The sequence below is a fragment of the Notamacropus eugenii genome, chromosome 2 (assembly GCF_028372415.1).
Source record: "Notamacropus eugenii isolate mMacEug1 chromosome 2, mMacEug1.pri_v2, whole genome shotgun sequence".
NCBI classification, from domain to species: domain Eukaryota; kingdom Metazoa; phylum Chordata; class Mammalia; order Diprotodontia; family Macropodidae; genus Notamacropus; species Notamacropus eugenii.
Window position 1 is genome coordinate 466,552,185 of NC_092873.1, and position 22,797 is coordinate 466,574,981.

At 42.9% G+C, this 22,797-nt stretch overlaps 1 protein-coding gene across 2 annotated transcripts in view; it reads right to left on the bottom strand.

The window, feature by feature from the left end:
• FAM20B (FAM20B glycosaminoglycan xylosylkinase) overlaps positions 1 to 21,926 on the bottom strand; it is a 39,125-nt gene extending 17,199 nt beyond the window's left edge. For both annotated transcript variants that reach the window (XM_072648538.1, XM_072648537.1), the window contains exons 1-3: positions 21,807 to 21,926; positions 4,715 to 5,206; positions 421 to 507 (exon numbers count right to left, since the gene is read on the bottom strand). In XM_072648538.1, the coding sequence (XP_072504639.1) occupies positions 421 to 507; positions 4,715 to 5,091 (464 nt within the window). In that variant the 5' untranslated portion in view covers positions 5,092 to 5,206; positions 21,807 to 21,926. The remainder of the gene's footprint in view (positions 1 to 420; positions 508 to 4,714; positions 5,207 to 21,806) is intronic.
• Between the last annotated feature and the right edge of the window lie 871 nt (positions 21,927 to 22,797).

Below are 22,797 nucleotides of genomic sequence, written 5' to 3' on the forward strand. Positions count from 1 at the left end.
AATTTGCAATGTTATATTTTCATTTAATAACTAGTTCACATATGCTATTTTGGTTTAACCTTGGACTTTTGACTTTGTTGGCCCATTATTTGGAAGGGGAAATTTCCTTGGTCATTATCAAGTTCTTGTAGATAAATCTGGCAATTATACATCACAATTTCTTGATAATCAACAGAGAGGTCTTACCAGGAACTGAAATGGTTTACATGACTTAGAATATTCATTTGGGAACCAACGTTGTCATGCATATGTGAATCGTGCAAAATCAATGGGATCCTATTCATTTAGAATGAACTGAGAATTACGCCAAAATTATTGGAGCCACATGCTTCAGGAAAACTTCTGCAATTCCTTTCTAAGACAGAAAGATTAAAAAACAAACAAACAAACCCAAGCATATACAAAAACCTAGGCATTTACCTGTCCAAATGAAAGGCTGCAACTTCTGCATTGTGCCTGTCATAACCAGCATATGGCTCCCCTTCAACTACATAGTCTCGGCTGTACCTGCAAAAGACAGGCCCAAGCAGAGAGGCAGGATGTGAATCCACCCCTAAAACAGTTTAGGATCTTCATACAAAGCTAAAAGATGGTAGTATCAGAGAGGGCCTCCACAAGTCAGTCCCCAGGACAAGACATCTTATTTCTTTTTTTTTAATTACATCTTATCGAGGCTCTTAGTATTAACATCACAGTCATTTCAGGCCTTCTCCTCAACCACCTAGCGAATGTTCTCTTGTGACAAAGAAAAACAATTAAGAAAAATATCCAATCCAGTGACTCTGCTGGAAACAAACCCAACACTCTGTTCCAGTCATTCACCTCGTCTCTTAATGTGAGGGAGGTTGTGTTTCATTCTCTGTTCTCTGGGACCTTCGCTGGTCTTCTGTTTACCTACATTTCAGCTTTCTTTTAGTGATGTTTTCATTTCTACTCTGGAAGTTATCATTGATCTTGTTCTCTTGGCTCTGTTTATTTAATTTTCTATCTGTTAAGACAAATCTTCCTACACCTTTCTGAATTCCTAATATTGGTAAAATAGTATTACATTACATTCATATAGCATAGATCTTCAGTCATTTCCCAATTGATTCTAGTTTCATGCTTACCATAAAGAGCACTGCTACTGATATTTTCGTATATATTGGACCTCTGTTTCCATCTTTTACTTCCTTACAGGTGTTGGCCCAGAAGTGGAATTAGTAGGTCAAAGGGTATGGATAAACAAGTCATTTTTTTTGTACAATTCCAAATTAATGTCTAATTTAGAGCTCCACCACCAATCCATTAAGTTTACCTGTTTTTCTGGAGCCCCATAACACTGACTATTTCTAATTTTTGCCAGGTTTGCCAATTTGCAAACAGTATAAGATGAAACTTCAGTGTTGTATTAATTAGAATTTCTTTTACTATTAGGGAGTTGAGGGCACATCTTTTTGCAATCATTTCTAGTTTACAGTATTTCTGAAGATTGTTCATATCCTTTGACTACTTATTAACTGGAGAACTAATGATGCCTTTTCTATAAGGGACTGCCTTTACCAGTAAGCAAAGGTTTTGCCTATCTAGTACAGATGCCCCGCTGCCCAGGTTTCTAACAAATTTATGGGGTAAATGTAACACTGGGTCTCCTTAGTTTAACTGACTACCAGATGCTTTGCAGTAAACTTGCTTTTACTCTCTCCCTCTTTCAGACCTACCCCAGGAAATGATGTTCAGTGGAAGGGACACTGGACCAGAATCAGGATCATACCCCAATTCTGAACCACCTTTAAGTGGTTTCCTTCCAAAGTTTGGTTATAATTATGGGATAGGACCGGGCCTCTGATTTTATTGGTAGCCTCAAATCTCAGCTCTGGTAACTTTCCCTACCAGTGCAGGCCAGCCCCTTCTCATCTTCAAGAATTGCCTTGAGCACTGCCAGTGTGAGTCAAAGGTAGGACTTGAAACTCAGGCCTTTCTGCTTTCACTCCAGCTCCCCACCCACTTTACTACACTACCTTCCACAGTCACCACTGGTGCTTGCAGAAAATCATTGCTTCACCGCCATGGATTCAGAGACTCAGAAAGCTTCCCTATAGTTTGAGGCAATGCATGAGAAAAAAAGGGGGCTGTTTTGATATTTTGCCTTTAACAAAAATAGACTACTTATACTTGTTCTACTGCTAGAACACCAGGGCATGAAGAGCCTGGCCCTCCAAATAGAGTTATAAACCAATATCATCAGCGACCTAGAGAAAGACAGGCTTCTTTGTGTGATGGTGCTGAGGGTCCCAATCCTCTCAGCACAGAGTTATTTATCTTAAGTCACTGACAGAATAGCAGAGTTCATCCCATAACTGCCAACACGTTAACCCTCACCCTTCTAAGAAAGAACGTCAGAGTCAGATTCAGGACATTAATCTGCTCTTACACCAGGGATGAACCAGTTTCTGAAGCACTAGGGGTCAGAATGACAATTTACTGGTCATTCAAGGGCTGCAACCAAAGTCTGCAAGCACTTACCCCAGCCTCCACCTTCCTTAGCTCATCGAATCTCTTTCTGTATGGCAGCCTGATATGAATGGAGACTCACCTAATTAACAGTCAAATGGTGCTCAGTTATCCAAGTTAGTAGCCAACCACCCTGTCTATATAGGGAGGCAGAGGTTTAGAAGTGGGAGTAGGCCCACTATGTTCAGGGGAAAAAATTAAGGTTGAGTGAGGTGGGGCTAGATTGTAGTCTGTTCAGAAATGAATAGCCACAAGCCTTTATATAATGTCTAATAGACCCCAGGCTCTGCGCTAAACAATTTACAATTATGATCTCATTTGATCCTCACAATAATCCTGAAAGTAGGTACTATTATTATTTCCAGTTTACAGATGAGAAAACTTAAGCAAACAGAGGTTAAGTGACTTGCCCATGGGCATACAACTACTACCTTTCTGAGGCTGGATTTGAATTCAGGTCTTCGTGACAGCAGGCTCAGTGCTCTATCCACTGCACCACCTAGCTGCTCTGATTAATCAGAGTCACTGAAGTTTTCTGAGTAGGGGCAGTAGGGAGATTAGTTTGTGTTTGGGTAGGATTAATTTGACTATAACATGCAGGAAGGAATAGTTGCATTAGGAGTGCTGCTGTGGTTAGGGTCCAAAGGAGGTATGCTATGGGTCTTGACTTGGACACTTAAAAGATCACAAGAAGGCAGGGTCTCAGCCAGTCTTCGGGTTTGGCATACCAGTGCACATTAAACCTACTGCTTTCTTTCCTCATCACTAATCTGTTCTCACTTCTCCCAGATAAATTCTTATCTAATTATCACAACCCCACTTCCAGCTCTTCACTCATCCTGCATCTTACTCTCCAATTCTGACTTCACACAGTCTTCCATTTGGCCGTCCCCTCTTGTCTGAATGTAGCCAATCCACTTGTTTCGTTTCCTCCACACAGATAATTTCACTCTTTGTAGACCCTCCTTCAGCACAGTCTCTCAGCCTCTATAAATAAGGGAGTAGATGTGATTCTATACAATTCCCATTGGCTTTGCAAAGTACCTGCTCAGTGACTTTGGAAGAGTTCCTACACCAATTAGAAAAACAATTTTAATAGATATACTTCCTGCAAAATAGTTGAATGGAAAGGGAACTAACTGGGTTTCTCTGCGCCTTGGTTTCCCTCATCTATAAAATGAGAGAATTGTATTAGACAATCTCTAAGCGTTCTTCTGACCCCAAAGTTCCTTAGTTCTGTGTCTTTTTCACAGAAGAATCCTTTATCCTCACTATCTGCCAAACAAAACTTTAAATGCTGGCTAACACGTTTACCTCTCAATTATTTCCCTACTATACTCTGCACTCCCCAGCTGTCTGAGGAGCAGGCATCCTTCCTTTGTCTCAGCTCCACCACTCCCTTCAGCAGCATTATATCTACCTGCCAGAGGAATCAGATTTCATGCTCCTATATCAAACTGCAGAATACAAAGAAATATCTATCACACTTCTCTCAAAGCTAGCACCATGGAACTGGAAGTATCCTCAACATCTGAAAGTATTTTGAGAATCCCACAGATTGAGGGTTCTCATTGGCATTACTGGGAAAAGAGCACATACATACATACCCTAGCATCCCACACTACAGCTATTACTGTGAATAACGAATTCTCTACAGTAGTCCCATTATTTGAACTGTAGCTTTCCATTGGGTTGGAACCAATGACCATATTTTACACCATTATCTTTTACTAGTGTGAATTCAAATACATGTGACCACTTCAGGGGGTTCATGATTCACACCAGTTAGGAACCAGTCATAGTTCAAGTTTACACATACTGACAAATATGTCCTCTTTATACTATTTTATGGCAAGGCCATAAGTTCTGGCAAGTAAAGCCCTTAATGTCCTCAGAAGTCATTCTTGTTGTTCCCAATATAAGCCAGAAGGTGTCACTGTCAACCTTTCCATGTTTCAATTTTTATCTCAGTTTTATGTTTATATTGTCATTTTTATTATGTTTTTTAAATTTACCTCAGTAAGTCACTTAGGTGGTTAGCTGCACAGCTTAGTTTTCTCCCTAAAATAGGAGATAAAATCCCAGGACCCTAGAGTGCTAAAAGCTTAGAAGGGGTCTTAGGTCACCTAGTCCAAAGCTCTCCTTTAGAAATGAACAAAGTGAGGTAGAGAGAGCTTGCTACATTCATAGCTGCATAGGTGTTGCCTTGAAGAAGACTCACCGCTTAGGTTTGAAGACAACTTTCTGCCCTCCTTCAAGTATCAATAAGGCTTTAAGCTGAGTGCCCTTATAACCCACATCAGCCTTAATGATCTTCTTGGTGGCCATGGCATGCATGATGGCCCCCAGCTCGGGGGTCTCTTCTGGGTACACTTCCCGGGGAACTACCCACTGAGCAGCAATCTCCCAAGGAGACTGCAATGTATGCTCCAGGCGGGGATCCAGCTCCACCCGCAGACTGGCCATCATTCGGTGAAAGGCCCGCTGGTCCTCGCGGTTGGCTGCTGAAGTGTCCAAGTTGTCAATGAGGAAAACTTTTGTAAAGATAAAGATGATGATGAGGATGACAAGTAGGACAGCTCGCTGTTTCAGCTTCATGATGGCCGCCTTTCCTTCTCCCTTGGTCAGCGTGAGGATGTGCCAGTTAATGTGGGGAGTTCATGATTATCATTTGAACTAGGCCATCCCATCACTAAAGCATTTCCGAGGATTCCTGCAAGTCAAAATACAAAACCTTTGGTTAAAGTTAATTTGCAGACCTGCATCTATCTCTGGTACAACTCCAGGCAAACTGTTTACCTCAATCTTCAGAAAGTCAATTATTTTAAATGAATTTGTCTCACTGGTTAAGCATTTGTTTTAAATGGTTCTAATTAGTAAAAATTCTAGTCCTTATCTTATTAGGAACAGAGGATTTATGGTTAAAAATGAATAATTCAGTATTTGTAATACCACATATACATATAATTCAGTTAATCTTCTACAAATATATAATGAAGTTGAAAATCAAAATAATGGCAAGAAGAAGAAAGGTATTAGACAAAAGAATATCCTTGGGGGGGGGGGGAACTGAAGGGAGAGAGGAACCAGGAGTGTGATTTCATGGTATAGAAACTCTCTCTAATGCAGACTGACTGTTCCTCTATAACTTTGTTTTAGGGAACTGCCTGGATCACTGAGAGAGTAAGTGGGCCGGTCACATGGCAAATATGAATGAGAGGCAAGATTTGAACTCCACCATTAAGTTGTAAGGTGAAACTCATCAACTTTTTTGTACCTTATGAATTCTACAAATGCCTTCTAAATGCCCCACAGAGCCAAGAGTTTAGTGTTTCTCCTATCATCCAAATAATGGTTTTTATAACAAATTATTAAACAACAAAAATCAAATAGGGTAAGAAAAGAGAACAGCATCTCAACCAAAAATACAAATTATAAGCAATCCCACATGTGCCACCATCAATACTCATGTATTTAACGAGATTCCTAAATATATATCTCCCTAGTCAGTCTCTACTAATTACTCTCCAAAATTAAAGCCTCTGTAATATATAGACAATCAACTCCAGTTAAATTAGGTGAAGGAAAAACATATTCCTAACACCATCTGGCTATTAGCAGAACATGACCAGAAAGCTAATGGTAACAGATAAGACAGCACCATCAGGCCATTGGCATGAACTGGTGATCAAAATAACACACAAGACTGTCATAAAAGGACATTTTTTTCCCTTTGGATTGAAAATAATATTCTAAGCAGGAATCATTATCTGAACCTTTTATATTTTTAAGATCTCACAATGGAATCAAAACCTTATGAATCAATTTCATCCTAAATACTGAATCAGATTCCTTTCATTCTAACTGGATGTATAAAAGCATTCATAATCTGCTAGAACGTCTGCTGCAGAGCTGGAGCACAGATCACAAGCTCTGCCCAAGTACATTTAATAGTTAAGACCATTCATCAAAGAAAGTGAACACCATACAAAGGAGAGTGATAAACTGTTCAAATAAAGTCTCTCCTGCCCAAAGTTTGGGACTGCTCCCTTAATTCTAAGCAGTAGGACAAGTGGTGAGATGGCAGCTGTGCAGGTGATTCAGTGATTAACACACTCTTCCTTTCCTTTACAGTCAGGAGAACTGAAGGTGAGAGCTAAATTCCAATTCTAATTATCCCCAGCCACCTGTTTTGTTTCTTCACCATTACACGGACAGTATGTGACACTATTTGCTGAAATAGTCAAAGGCAATTCAAGTACATCTCAAATATGACTGTGGCTAGAACAAGTTTAGTGTGAAATCCAATAACACAAGCTGCCTGAGATTACTGACAGAAGAAAGATCAAGGCAATGCCACGCGGACTCGATTTCAGAAAGGTTTTTCCCCTAGCTCCATCACCATCTTGAACAACTGTAACAGTTCAATTATTTGCAAAACAACCTTTAAAACCACATCAGCACAAAGCACCTCTGGAAACTTCAGAATCAAATGTGCTGCTACTGTTTCTTGAGTACTTTTAGATTTGGCCTGGGGTCCTCTGGCACAAAGATACGGAACGTGCTGGGCACAAGAGGATCTGAAAAGTCGGCCTTGTTTCCATGGGGGGTGAGGGGAGGAGGAGAGAAAGGAAGAACATAGTTAGATCAATCCTTCAATATTTTTTGAAATATGGTTAATACAAAAACACTCTTGGTTTGGCTAACTTTTCAAATAAAGGAAATAACACTATTTAAGGATATCATTCTCTAGTAATTAAATACCTAAAACACATGTTAAAGTTCTTTCCGATGCAAAAAGGAGCAATAGGAAGAGATATATTAGTATACTGTCTCCGAAAACCATTTTCTTAGAAGGCTACAAATCAAGAACACTGAATTATAATAGTATCTTTGCTTGGTTTTTTTTTTTACTTTTTTAAATTAATTTTATTTTTAGTGTTCTACAATAACTACCATACAACTTAGATTATCATTTTCCCCTCCCTCCCCAAGACGGCATACAATTTTGTATAGGTTCTACACATACATTCCTATTAAATACATTTCAACTACAGTCATGCTGTGTTGAAGAATTAAAATGAGTGGGAGAAATCATCTAACAAACCAAAACGCAACACACACACACACACACACACACACACACACACACACACACACACACACACACACACACACACACACACGAGATCCGCTACATTCTGCGATTAAATTCCATAGATCTTTCTCTGGAAGTGGAAGGCATTTTGCCTTGGAAGACCACTGGGAATTTTTTTTAAGTCCTTGCATTGCAATGAAGTTCCAACTCTACCAGAAAAAACTTTCACACACTGTGGTCGTTGCTGTGCACAAAGTTCTCCTGGTTCTGCTCCTTTCGCTCAGCATCAGATCATATAAGTCTTTCCAGGCCTCTCTGAAGTCTTCCTGTTCATCATTTCTTATAGAGCAATAGTATTCCATTACATTCATATACCATAATTTATTCAGCATTCCCCAATTGATGGGCACCCCCCTTGATTTCCAGTTTTTGGCCATGACAAAAAGTGCTGCTATAAATACTTTTGTATATGTGAGACTCTTTCCCATTTTTATGATCTCCTGGGGATACAGTCCTAGAAGAGGTATTGCTGGGTCAAAGGGTATGCACATTTTTGTAGCCCTTTAAATTGCTCTCCAGAATGGTTCTTTGCTTATTTTTAAAAATACATCAGACCTTCCAAAAATGAATGCACTCAATCTATCTGACATGGTAACAGCTACTAAACTGTTATAAGAATGCACATCATATGATTTTAAAAGTGTTGGTTTTAGTCATTTCAGGATTTAGCTGGAGCTCTCTCCAGCTAAATACAAGTACAAGGCAAGTCCAAAGTACTAAGGATTAAGCATTGTTTTCATTTTAATTAGTTATTAATCTCAGCATATTTAAAGCCAAATGACAGACACAGACTCCACTTTTGGGTACTGAAACCATCTTAGTCAATGAAAGTAACTACAGGATCTTAATTCCTGGTCTGATTCAATTCCACAGCTATCCCTGATCAGCCCACAGCTGGTGGACTACTGTGCAATTCTGGACACCCATTTAGGGCAGCCAATGACAACATGGTGAGTGTTCCCAGGAGGCTCACCAGAATGGTAAGAGGGCTCATAGTCACACAGCTGAATAATGATCTGATAGCTGGGACTATAGCCTGATGTGATCAACCAATCAAAAGGTGTGAAAATGGGTCATATCCCACCCACTAAATGAGAGATAACTGTAGGGCTTGTCTCCAACATGATTATACTTACTCATATACTCCAAACTTCCCCCACTCCATCCATCCTCTGCCTGTCAGGGGAAATGAGCCCCCCGAAGTTATAACTTCAACTACTATATAGGCACCCATGGCAACTGCAGAGGTGCCACTGGGAAATTTTTGCTCCTCTTAGCATCCTCCAGAATATCTCCTGGTAGGGGGTAGACATCCTCAGAGCAGGCCTTGTACTCTGGAATAGTGACTGAGAACAGTGACAGTAAGAGGCCTGAGACACCCAGAGTCCCATAGGATTAGCAGGCTTGGAGGATCGACTGCAGCTTTCATCACATTATGATGCCCAGGCCTCTTTTGAACCTCCCTATTACTGAAGATGCCATATTTCTAGTTATTCAGGTTCCCAGCCTCAGTGCCTCACTCTGCACAGCCAATCAGGTGCTAAACCTTGTGTAAGAGCTCCACAGAAGCTCTTGCATAGGCCACATGGGCATCATACCAGCTTGAGCCAGGATTCCCTCACCCGGACTAGTACAACTGCCTCCTCTTTGCTTCTCTCTGCCATAAACCTCTTCTCTCCAAGTTATCCTCCACATCAAAGGTATCAAACTCAACACTCAGACAGAAATAAGGGCTAAGAACACATGCATAGGAGTCCCTCTGGGCCATATACTGACTTAGTTTTAAAATTGTTATCTATGTTTTATTGTATTTTTATTTATTTTACTGAATTTTTCCCAACTACATTTTCATCTGGTTTGGGCTGCACAACATGCCAAAGTGATTTTCCTGAAACACACGTCATTGCCCTACTCTATCAGCTTCAGTGGTTTCCTACTGACACTGACCAAATATTATTTTTAAAATTGCCATTCTTCTGCATTTTACAGTGTACATAATTAGAGCTGCATATTTGATACCTGTGGCCTTAAGCATTGAGTGAAGTGACTGCCAGTTGTGTATTTAGGGTAGGGGTGGGGACTTGAACTCAGATGTTCCTTGATTCCAAGGTCAGCTTTCCATCAACTATACTCTTCCATCAACTATATACTCTCTTGTCAGTATTTAGTAAAGGGTTAAAAATGGAATCATAACTGCTTCCAAGTGCTGGCTCTGTTTAGCCCCCTTCCATCCTCCAAATGCCTATCCTGACAAAATGGAATCAGATGAGCATCACTTTTTGAAGGAAATACAGACATGAGTTCCAGAAGATATTTTCTTCTAGCAGAGTAGCAGCTGCTCCCTCAGAGGGAAAGATGAGCCAAAATATTTGAAGGAACTAGTGGTACCCAGATTAGTGGTGGTGAATTTTGTGAACTAAGTGAGTAAGGTGGTCAGGCTATCTAATAAAGGAGCTTAGATTGGGTTGATTTCATTCTCTAAAACATGTTCTAGTTAGTGTTAAATACAAAGGCACCATGTTTCTCACTATTTGGGACCCTTTTAGGGATTTGAGATGAGTCTCCATGCCATCTCTATTCCTTCTTATTTCAGAGCATAAGTATTTCATAAACTCTAGAAACGACTTCTATTGCCACCTCTCCTATCAGGCTCAAAGTAAATTAAAGAGTCTGCTTGACCTCCTGCATGTACCACTCTCTAGTCCCATAGATGCAGAACCGGCAGGCACTTAGTGGTCCTCTAGTTCAGCTCTCACCTTTGGCCCAGGGAAGCTAAGAAGCTTGCCAAAGTCACACAGGCAGTAATCAGTGGTGGGAGAGCAGTAGCTCTCTTATTCCTTCCCAAAACTCTTGGAATTATCTACCCCAGGCCAGTTATATTCTACACCACTGGATGACCTTTCAGGTTTGTGGAACTCAGGACAAAGTTTCAATTCAAAGGGAAACTAGACTCGAGGTGATGTAGCCCTCTAGATCCTCAGGTGTGGCCCTTTAACTGAATCCAAACTTCATGGAACAAATACCCTTAATAAAAAGATTTGTTCTGTAAAAGTTGCACTCAGTCAAAATGCTGCAACCAAGGATGCAGGAGGTCACAGGTTCCCTACCCCTGTTCTAGTGAACAGTTTGAATTAACTTCTTCAAGTATTGACTATGAGCTGTGCAGTGCAGGGTTACCCAAGATAAACAGGTCACAGCGGAGACAAACGATCACTAGAGAAGGACACGGCAAACCCCTCTAGCAAAAACCCCATGGACAGCGTTGGAAAAAAAAATGACATTAGAAGATGAGCCCCCTATGTCAAAAGGTGTTCAGTGTGCTACTGGGGAAGAATGGAGAACAAGTACAATGAGTTTCAGTCCTAATGAATCATCTAGGTCAAAGCCCAGCTGTGGAAATGTCTGGTGACAAAAGGAAAGTCCAATGCTGTAAAAATCAATAATGCACAGGAACCTGGAATGGAACCTTGTGAACCAAGGTAAGCTGGATGTGGATAAACAGGAGATGGAAAGATTAAAAACGCTGACATCTTGGGTGTCAGTGAACTTAAAGAGTAAAATAGAAGAACAAATGTAAGAAATATAGACTGTTATGTAACATTACAGGAATCAGCTTAGTGTAGAGGAAAGACTATTGGCTGTGGAGTCAGAGACCACGGGTTCAAATCCTGCCTCAGCCTGAGAGTGGGCACGGGCACCTTGGTTTAGTTACAGCTCTTCTGGGGTTTAGTTTTCTCATCTTCAAATGAAGAAGGAAGGGGAAGAAAATGACCTTCGGGTCTAAAACTTTAATTCTAGGATCAAAGGTTCCAGATTTTAAAGGTAAGCTTTCACAGAGGAGGAAGCATTTGGACAGGCAGATGTGTAAGAAGGGAAAAAGGGAAGGTAGGCATTCCAGACCAAGGAGAGGATACGCTGCATGAGAAATAGTACAAAGGTGAGAGAAGCGTTGAATGTGAAAGGGTATGGAAAAGAAGTTTCCCTAGATGGAGCAGTGCAAGGCTGGGCTAGGCAGGTACAGTCAGCATAGGTCTATGTGGATGCTGGGCTTCATCTTGAAGGAATGGGATGGCATTGAGGAAGTGGGAGCACAAGACTGATATGCTGATGATATCCGTGTGTGTGTGTGTGTGTGTGTGTGTGTGTGTGTGTGTGTGTGTGTCTGTGTGTGTGTGTGTGTGTGTGTGTGTGTGTCTGTGTGTACACACAGAGGTAACATGAGACCAGTAACTTCAGCTCCTATTAGTCACCTAGAGCCTGGGCTGCCAATCACATAGATGTCTTCCAAGCATCATCAACAGCAGTGCTGAGCATTAATCTTGACCTACTTTTATTATTATTAACCTAGGCCACAGGTCTCTTCAAGGGACTTCCAATAACACCTCCAACATCACTAAAGACATTTCACAAAGTCAAATTTCTGTGCTCACAGCAACAACCAAACCAAAAAATGGCAGAATTATGAGCTGTATGAGAGTGGCCTTTTGTTGTGTTTCCAAGTTAAAAACACCAAATAGCATTACTATCCCTGTATCAGTCCCCAATATATACATATTATCTTCTCCCACTATAACATACTCCCTGCCATCCCAGAACCATTTTTGAGGGCAAAGGCTTGAGATTAGAACCTTCAATGGAAAGTGGGATGGGGGAGGGAAGGAAAACACTAGCACATGAGTAAGACAACCAGTCCAAACCCTCTGGAGTCCTTCTTTGTTTCTTGCCCCCCCAAATCCACTAGACCACTGCCCCAACCCAAGTCTGAGCACTTCCACATATTAACTAGGGAAAATCAATAAGTGAGTTGAATTAATGCATACATTGAAAATCTTTCTGGAAATGTGAATAAAAATGATTCCTTTCCTGTATGACAGAAATTGATACGCTGTGCTTCATAGTAGTGAGGTGTTGTTGTACTGCTGGGTAGCAGAGTAGATAGAGTGCTGGATCTGAAGTTAGGAAGATCTGATACTTACTAGCAGTGTGATTCTGGGCAGGTCACTCAACTGCTGTCTGCCTCAGTTTCCCCAAGTGTAAAATGGGAACAATAAAAGCAGCTACCCCAAAAGAGTTTTTGTGAGGTTCAAATGCAATATTTGTAAAGTGCTTGGCACATTGTGGATACTTTAAAAATGTTTATTCCTCTACTCTTCCAGAATGTAAATAAGATTGAAATCACTGTTACCCACCTAAGGAGGTATTCTTTGGCTCTTTCCAAGCAGGATGCTGCTTAGGGCCACAGCCTGTCTAGCCTGCTCCTCCTTCCAGCGCCCAGTCCTGTTCTGTTTACCTATATTATTGCCTCAAGCACTTGGGAAACAAGTGCTTACTCTGTGGATGGCTGGAAATCTAAGTCCTTTCAGCAGTCTTCAATAGAATTGATCTGTATTCAAAATGACAAGCTTGGATGTCCCCTCTCCTGTTATAATATAAATAGGTTTTTTAATGTAAAGCTTTTTAAAATGCCCTGGGAACAGCACCACATCTGCACTTATTGGAACAAAAAGTCAAATTCTTCCAGGAACCCACCCAGAATGGTCCCAGGGCTAAACCTTCTGGTCTTCCCCTTCATTTAAACATTTGCTCAGATTGAGCCTGTAAGCTCTGGAGTAAGAAAGAAATGAAACCTGGATATTAAACTCCAGAGAACCGTCCATGAAACATGGTAATAATCACAATGTTATGAGAGCTTAGCAGGACTGGTTACGGAGGGCCTAAGGGAAGATGTGGTCCCTTAGGGAGAAGTAGAAGGAAAAGAATAGAGGAATCTCTGTCCTTTTCTTAAAAGTGCTCAATTCACCTGCCTAGGTAAATCCACTTTTAGGCCAGACAGCAATCAAGGAAGGAGACTTTCTTCCGGGGACTGGGCTAGGATGGGATGGGAATAAAACTTGTGGCTGCTATAAGGGCTTTGGAAAAAGCCACTGTAGATGGGTTTCAGTCATTTAAAAGCTTCATGGACATGCTTCAGATGAATGGGCTAGATAGGGAAGATTTCTAAGTTTTATTCATTTTAATGTTAGAATGTAACCATTTCTTCTTAAAAGTTTTATTTTATAACGTCATTCTGGAATAGTATGGAAACATAGACCTTTTCATTTACAAAACACTCAGGATTACAAAGCACTTTCTGATCTCACAGCCCTAGGAAAGGTATGAAAATGGAACTTTGTGCATAAACAAGTGTAATACTTAATATTTGTAACATTACAGGTGCTGCCAAATATATTCATTGTTGGAGCCAAATATTATCATCTTTGAGGGACAGTATGATATAATGAACAGAGCCAGCTTGGAGGTGGGGAAACTGTTGTTGTTTAGTTGCTTCTGACTCTTCACGAGTCTATACTATATGGTCCATGGGGTTTTCTTGGCAAAGATACTGAAGTGGTTGGCCATTTCCTCCTCCAGTGGAGTAAGGCAAACAGAGTTTAAGTGACTTGCCCAGGATCACACAGTTAGTATCTGAGGCCAAATTTGAACAGTTTTCCTGACTTCAGGCCTAGCACTCTATCCACTATCTCTATCTAGCTGCCTTGGGGTCAGGAAGACCAGAGTTTAAATCCTCTCTGTGACATATACTGGCTGTCTGCTTCACCTACTTTTTTGGAGTAGATCAATCTCAATTCATAAAGAAAGTTCCTTACCAGATAGATCACAGTTCACATTAAAAAAAAAGATCACATTTATACTTCCTGTGCCTTAATATGACTCTACTAGAATCAGCGAGAAATTACCAAGAAAAATTAGACTTTGTTAGGGAAGTAGAAATCGTCAGGGGGAAAAACCGTGTCTCTAACAATTAGAGCCATTGTAAAGTGGGATGGGCCACTTCAGAGAAGTGGTGGTAAGTCAGCTCCCTCTAGTAACCTTAGAGCCAAAGCTAAGAGGCTGCTGTAAATGCTGCAGAAGGTATTTTTGTCAAGTGATGGCTTGGATTAGAGGGTTTCCAAGGTCCCTTTCCACTCTGTGACTCTGATCTTCAAAAATGGGAGGCCCAAGAGTGATCCTGAGGGCAGGTGTGCTTGGTTCAAGATGTATGCTTCCAGCTGTTAGGTTAGCAAAGTTGGGGAGGAGACCTGGACAAGGATTTCTTTTTAACTCAGTGGCTCAGTTTTTAAATGTTTCTGGGCCCTGTAGAAGAGAAAACATCAAGAAAGCAGAGCCATCAAATGAGTCCTTATTGAGAGTTCAGGTCTTTAAGGCCCCAGCAACTCTCTCCCTTACCTTCAAGTTTTGCTGGCCACACAGGCCCACTAAAGACCCAATACTGTGCCTGGCACACAAAAGGTACTTAATAAACATTTATTGACTGAATGACTGGTAGACTTGGTACTAAGTCTCTTTCTGGGACTCATAGGATCACAGAATTAGAAGTGGATGGAACATTAAGGATCATTTAGTCCAGGGGTTTCTTACCTTTCGGGATCATGAACTCCTTTGGCAATCTGGCAAAACATGTGAACCTATTCTCAGAATAATATTTTAAAGTGCATAAAATAAAATACGTAGGATTACAAAGGAAACCAATTATATTGAAATTACGAAAAAAATTTTTTAAAAACCACAGAAACAGCCACGAGGTGTGATGACTTGATTTTGATAGATTTAGCCCTTCTCAGCAATGCAAGGACCTAAAACAATTCCAAAGGCCTCAGGATGGAAAATCCAGAGAAAGAACTATGGAGCAGGAATACAGGGTGAAGCAGACTATTTTCTCCTTTGTTTTATTTTGTTTTGCTCATGGTTTCTCCCAGTCATTGTAATTTTTCTACTCAACATGACTAATGTGAAAATGTGTTTAACAGGAATGTTTGTGCAGAGCCATATCACATGGTATGCCATCTTGGGGAGAGGGGAGGGAGGGGGAGAAAATTTAAAACTTGTAGAAGTGAATGTTGAAAACTAAAAATAAATTAATTAATTAGAAAAAAATCCAAGTTCATGGACCAAGGTTAAGAACACTTGATCCAGCAAGAGTCCCTTGACAGTCAGCACATAACAGACACTTAACAAATGTTCACTGACTCACTAGCTTCCAACCCCCTCGTGTTACAGATGAAGACACTGAGGCCCAGTGTGACTTGCCTAAAGTCACAGAGGTAGTGAGTGGCAAAGAGCCAGGATTCAATTCCAAGTCCTTTGATTCAAAATCCAAGGTCATTCCCAGCGTACCATGATTCATCTGACTCCTAAATTACCGGGGGAACTAAAATAACTGCCACATTTCCCTTACACCAGCTATAGGCTACACCTGTTTCACAGCACTGAGGACAAGTCATCCATACACACCTTCCTCAGGGAACATTCACTAGAAATCAATTCAACAAAAATTTCTTAAACACCTACTAGACTCAAGGTACAATGCTAGGTACAGAGGATACAAAATGAAATAAGATCCAGGCCTTGTCCTTGAGAAACATTCAGCATAGCTGGGGGGAACCAAGGAGTGAAGACAAAACCACATAACTAAAACACAAGTCTGGCATGAAAGATTTAAGGGTGAGAGAACATACAGTAAGAATCAGCAACAATATGACATCAGAGATAGGGACTGAAGGAAGAGGACTTCAATTGGTAGAGACGTGTATGGGGAAGAGGGGATACTACACCAGACAAAGAGAAGAGTGTGCAGAGTGTGAGGATGTTGGAACTGGATGGATGAGATATGAGAACAGCGTGTAGCCCAGTTTTTTCTGAAATGTAGAGTACATGAAGAAGAATATAAAATAAGAAAAGGTAGGCTGAACCCATATTAAATAGGAGAAAATATAGCAATTCTAAATGAGTTCAAGTATATGGATCCAGTTAAACTGCACCTCAGGATGCTGAAAGGATCTGAGCCTAACAGAGAATCTTACATAAAGAAGGTATTTTAAAATGTTTGCTGGATTGAAGTGAGATGATATCTGTTGGTGATCTTTGAGGAACTGTGGGAAACAGGAGAGATGATAGAAGACTGGAGAGAAGAAAAAACTAGTTTTTAAAGACTGGGAGAAAGGCATTTTGCAAACTACAGTCCAATGAGCTTGACATTGATTCTGGATAAAATTCTACAATGGTTTATTAAATAGCTGATTTTCTGAACACTTTGAAAAAGATATGGTAGTCACTAGAAGCTAGCTTGAGTGCTCTAAAAACAAGTCAAGACAGTTGAACTTTATTTCTTTTTTTGACAAGATCAGAAGTCTGGTAGAGGAAGGGAACTTAGACATGATGTACTTGGTGTTCAGTAAGGCACTTGACAAAGCCTCTCTTATCTTTGTCTAGTTTGGTAGATCAAGAATTAATCGTGGAAACAGACCCAGAGTAAGGATAGATGGTTGCTGCTCCTGGAATTAGGAAAAACTGCTAAATTTGAGTCCAGGCCTCCCCTAACACCAAATCTAGTGATTTTTCCAGTATGCCATATTACTTTCCTGGAAGAAACAATGTAGAAGGATATTTAGGAATTAATCATCTTATGTGGGTTCAAAAAATAAAACTTCCCAAGTACAAAATGAGGAAGGCAGGGCTAGACTGCAGTTTGTCTGAAAAAGATCTGGGTGTTTCAGCGGGCAATGTGATCAATAGCAGCTGACTTTGCGATTTTGATAGCTAAGAAAATGAAAGCAAATGTTATGCAGCATTCAAGGTCCAGAGTAAGTGGCTTGCTGTATTCTTGCCCCATCTGAAGGTATTGTGTTCAGTTCTGGAGAACATGATCTGGAGAGCAACCAAAGGAGGACAAAGGTCTCGATAATATTAGCTAATCATAGCTAGCATTTCTATACTACTTACTATGACTATGTGCCAGGAATTGTGCTAAACCTTTTACAAATATGACCTCATTTGATCCTCACACTAACCCTGTGAGGTAGATGCTATTAACATCCTCACTTTCCAGTTGAGGAAACTGAGGCAGACAAAGGTTAAAAGATTGTCCAAGGTCACACAGCTAGTAAGTGTCTGAGGCTGAATCTGAACTCAGGTCTTCCTGACTCCAGGCCTCCAGATCCAGGGCTCTTTCCATAGGTCTTTTCCAGACCTATGTGCCTCATCTCCTCAGAGGGTTTGTTTAAGTATTTAAGGAGATTTAGCCTGAAAAAAAGAAGACTTGGAGGAAAAAGATGTCAAGGAATTTGGATTTAAATATCCTAAGGACTGTAAGGTGGGAGTAGGATTAGACTTGTCCTATTTGGCTCCAGGAGGCAGAAGCCATGGGTAACAGTTGCAAAGAAGTCATATACAAAGAAAGTCCTAATAATTAGAACTATCTAAAAGTGGAGAATGCAGCCTTAGAAAGTAGCATGTCTCACTCAAATTAAAGGTCTTCAAACAACCAATTGTAAGATATTTTGTAGTTTCCTCTCTAGATTGTACTAAATGATCTCTGGGGTCCCTTAACTCTGAGATGTTGTGTGAGAACCGTGAAGGATTCAATGGGACCCAATACCAGAAGGTATTCAGCCACCTAGCACCCAAGAGTGCTCCCAAATCTCTATTAAACTAGGCTTGTTAACACTGATACAGTAGCCACATCAAAACTTCTTTAAAAACATAAAATTTGGTAAGTCTTCCACTGGTAGGCACAGAAATATAACCATCTGTTTATTCTGACAGACACACCTAGCCTCCTATCCACTAAAAGGAACTGCCTTCCTGTATCCCATTTTGCAGAGGCAAACTCCACTGTGGTTTATATAAATTATCAAGGGGACATGTTTATAAGTATCAAAATCCAAGAATGCTACATCTTGGTGCCTTGCTCTCCTCAATCTTTAAAACTACTTGGCTCTAAGACTAGGTGATCTGACTTCCAGTGTTAAGAGAGTGGATCCCATTTCAATAACATCTATCCATTTTGTTACTAACAACTACTACTTTAGGCTACAAATGATATTGTCCTTCCCCTAGTCTGAGACAATAATCACTAAGACAACTATTGTAATTAACTATTTAAAAAGAAAAAAAAGAGGAAGCTCAATTCAGGATCTGAAGACTGGCTTTAGGGTTATACCAGTGAAAAGAAACTGACACAAAGTATAGGAAGTCTATGTTCTAATAGCAAAGGAAACAAAGGGAATTTCAGTCAAGGATTCAAAATTCAGGAGATAAAAAGCAGACTTGAAGGCTATGTGAGAGAACTACAATTGTTAAAAGATATGGAATCTAAACCCAAGAATAATTAACTCAATATAAAATATACTGGATGGCCCAAAGGATAATAAAAGCAGTAACACTTTGCTGTTTTTCGTTTGTTCTCCTGTACGAAGCATCTTAAACCCTCCACCTCCTCGACAAAGGATGGCATTCGTTTTTTTCAGCTTTTAATTTCCCTACTCAAGATAAAATCATTCTCCTTGTAGTTCTAGGGAATCAGACCAAACAATTCAATGTCACATTTTAACCAGCCAGAGGGAAAGCTGTGTTTTTCATGGTGGCCTTTTTATTCCTATGGATGACTGTTGCAGTGCATTACTTAAGAGTCAGAGACTGAAGGTCTGGATCACTCTCTTGGGTCTATTTATTATTCCTTAACTGCTGTGCATTTTCTAGGGGATGATATACCCAATGCTGACTGACTACAATTCTGAGGGTCTATCAGGGGTGGGGAACCTGCAGCTTCGAGGTCACATGTGGCCTTCTAGGTCCTCAAGTGCAGCCCTTTGACTGAATCTTCAGCCTTGAGGCCCCAAGTTCCCCAGCCCTGGTACATCTTTTCTTTCCTCTTCTCTTCTTTATGTTAGCCCTGAGCACTGTGAGGCAACATGCCCACGCAGCCCATAAAATCGTATTTCTTCTTGCCTTTGGGCACAAGACAGAATCAACTCCACAAACGTCTTCATGGATCCTTCTAAAGAGATCCAATGGGCCACCCTGCCATTTAACTACAACTTTCTTAGTTCTGTAGGTTTCCATTTTCCCCATTATTTTAATCTGATGGGCAAAGCATCGGAAGACAGAAATGAGGTCTTATTTCCAATGTGCCTTGGCCTTACTGGAGCTTAAGCAGATAATTTATCCTGTGCGCGCTTCAGTTTATTTCTGGAAAAAAAAAATGGGACTAGTACTTCTCTTTATACACTTGAAAGAGTTAAGATTAAGTTAAGGGAGGAAAAACCATGTGTGGCAATAACAAAGCTCAGATTTATTCAGTACAATAAGGTATACACCAAATGCTTTCCTTACAACAAGCCTGTGAGGAAAGAAGTACAAGCATCATTTTTTACAGATGAGGAAACTGAGGTTTGAGCTGGAGAGGCCACAATGTCTCAAGACTTGAACCTAGTAGTCCTGATTAAACCTAGTGTTTATTATACAATGTTCACTACACTGCTGTTTTCAGTTCTATTTGCTTAGAGTTAATCACTTGGAACCAAGTTCCTATTTGAGCACAAGGTATTACTTTATTATATGATTAGTCCTTAACCAGTTTAACTGCCTCAGTCATGTTTACCTATGGAATTCTTCACCCAGGATAAAAGATAAAAGAAAGAAATTACTCCCTTGTCCTTAACTGGTTAGATTCACAGATTATTTTTTAGGTAGACAAAGTCTTACAGTTAGTTCATCTTGTCAGACAAATGAAGTGAAGCTCAGAGAGCTTGAATGAATTTTCCCAGATTCTGCTGCTTAGAAGCAGCCTCTTAGAGTGGAAATTCCCAAGCACTAACTTTGGGGTTAGGCGAAACTGGGACTCAAATTCCAACTACCACACTTGCTAGATGTGTGACCATGTTTCCTTCTGCAAAAAGATGAGAGGTCCCCTATAGCATGTTCTCCAGAAGATCAAAGGAAGCAAAGTATTTTAAAGCATTCTGCAAGTCCTTAAAGTCCAACTTCCCCATTAGGGAAGTCACTGATGCTTTATGGAGCAACAGCTAAGAATTACAAAACGATGGCAAGTATTTTTTTAAACCTCCCCAAACTACAAATTCTTTACCCTTCCAATGAATGACGTGGCTAGCTCCTACAGCAGGTACTATCTTATAAATAATCTCATAACTTTATGCTGCCCTTTGTCCCTCAGTCCTGAAATAGATAATAGAATGCTTATGTCCTGAGTCTTATTTATGTACCAAACTACATCTAGGCTGTTCAATGCAATAAAGATTTATTAAGAGCCCACAGTTTTCCAATTTATAGTCTCAAAGGGTTGCCTGAGAGACGGACTTTACTAAGGGTCACAAGACCAATTTGTGCCAACTGATCAATCAAAAAAGCACTTGGTAAACACCTGCCACGTACCAGGCACTGGGCTCCACGTTGGGGATACAAAAAGAGACAAAAGGCAGGCCCTGCCTTGGCAGATTCTCACACTCATCCACGGCGGAAAGCTTCTGATGTTATTCTAAAAGGGACTGGCCCATCACACCCAGAACTGACACCCCACAGGCAGTGCGTGCTTGTGTCTACCACAGCCTTCCTTTCTTAAGTTCTGCCCAACTCCGAAAACTATGGGCATGGCAAAAACCAGACCAAAGAAAGGCGGCTACCAACGGATCCCCACCACCCACCCCACCGCTGGCCTTTGGGGCTCCCAGCTGATGGCCCGCGGCCGGAAGGGGCACGGCGGCAGGCAGGGCGGAGGGGCGAGGACCAAAACAACCCTCGGCCAAAATAACGATTTCTACTGGAAAGCGGGGGGCAGTGGGGTGCAGGAAGCCTCTAGGGGCGATGGGGAGTAAAACACCCGAACCCCCTGAAATCAAACTTGCGGCTGTCCTTCGCAGGGCGCCGGGAGCATCCTCAGGGGCACCACCCCCCCCGCTCCGGCCGCCTGGGTACACTGCTCCCCCCTCGCTCCAGCCGCCTGGGCACACTGCCCCCCCGCTCCGGCCGCCGGGCACCTTCCCCCCACCCCGCTTCCCCACGCGGGGCCGAGCACGCCCTCCCGGTTACTGACCACAGCCGCGGCCGCCCGGGCGGCGGGTCTCGGCACGGACGCCAGGCTCAGCCTCCCGCGCCGGGGCGTGCTCGGCCCGGGGACCGGCGGCACCCGCTCGCCGGCTAGGTCAAGGCCGGGGGCTGCCCCTGCGCGCCCCGGGGCTGGTGGGACCTCGGCCACGCAGCCAGCGCAGCCCAGGGAGCGGGGCGGGGCCCCCAGCCCGGCTCCCGTCCCGGGGCTGGGCCGCAGGGGTCGCCCGGCCCCTCCCACCCCGCCCCAGCTCACCTGCCTGCCCCGCCGGCCCTAGTCGCGCTCCATGGCCGCCCGCGCGGCGCGGCCTCGCCTCCTCGGGGAGGGCCCGCCCGCGCTCGCCGGCCGCCCGCGCTCACCGCCCGCCGCGCCTGCGGCCGCGGCCGCCACTCGCGCTCAGCCCCAGCCGGGCCATCCCCGGCCCCGCTCCCCGCGCCCGCCGTACCCACACCGTCCCTCCCTCCCCCTCCGCGGGCCACGGCGGTGGTAGCGCCCTAGCGTCACGCCTCTCTCGAAACCAATCACAGAGCTCCGGTGTCGTCCCTGCTCCTTCCCCCTACCCTCCCCATCCAGGCCTCCCGTGGGCGGGCCCGCAGGATCCCGCCCGCCCCCCGGGCCCCTCCCCCGGGCCCCGCCCCCCACCGCTCATTAACCATTAACCCCTTCCCTTCCGCGCCGAGCCTCGTTTAACCTTCTCGGCCCCGGCCTTCTCGCCACCCCCTCCCCGACGTGGGCTCCTCGTGAGCCCTCCCTCCCCTGCGTGGCGCTGCTTTTTCGCGAGGCTCTCCCGCAGCGCTGGCCACATTCTCCTGTGCCGGGTGGACAGCGCTCTGGGCCCTTGCCCCCCCCCACCCCCCCGAGCCCAGCCTTGGGCTCTCCCGTCCTCCCCGGCCCCGGGCGGCCCCTTGGTACGCCCTCCCACTTTCCGCCTTTGGCAGTGATAAGTCATTACTGACATTGTCACAGTAACAGCCGGCGTCTGCGGGGCGCGGCCCAGGTTCCGTGCCCTCCGCAGCCTCGGTGACCGCCACAGTTAGGCTGGTCACCCTGCTGACATGGTAGTGGTCACTCTGGACATTCATGGAGCGCGCTCCGTATCTCGGGAGCTCTGCAGCTTTAGGAATCGGGAGGGTAAAGTTGTATCCACGACTGTGTCACGCGCGTGATCGCAGGAACGCTGCGCCCGTGGGCACTTTCCAGACCTCACCTCTGGAGCCCTGGCATCGTGAGACTGGCAAAAGTAGTC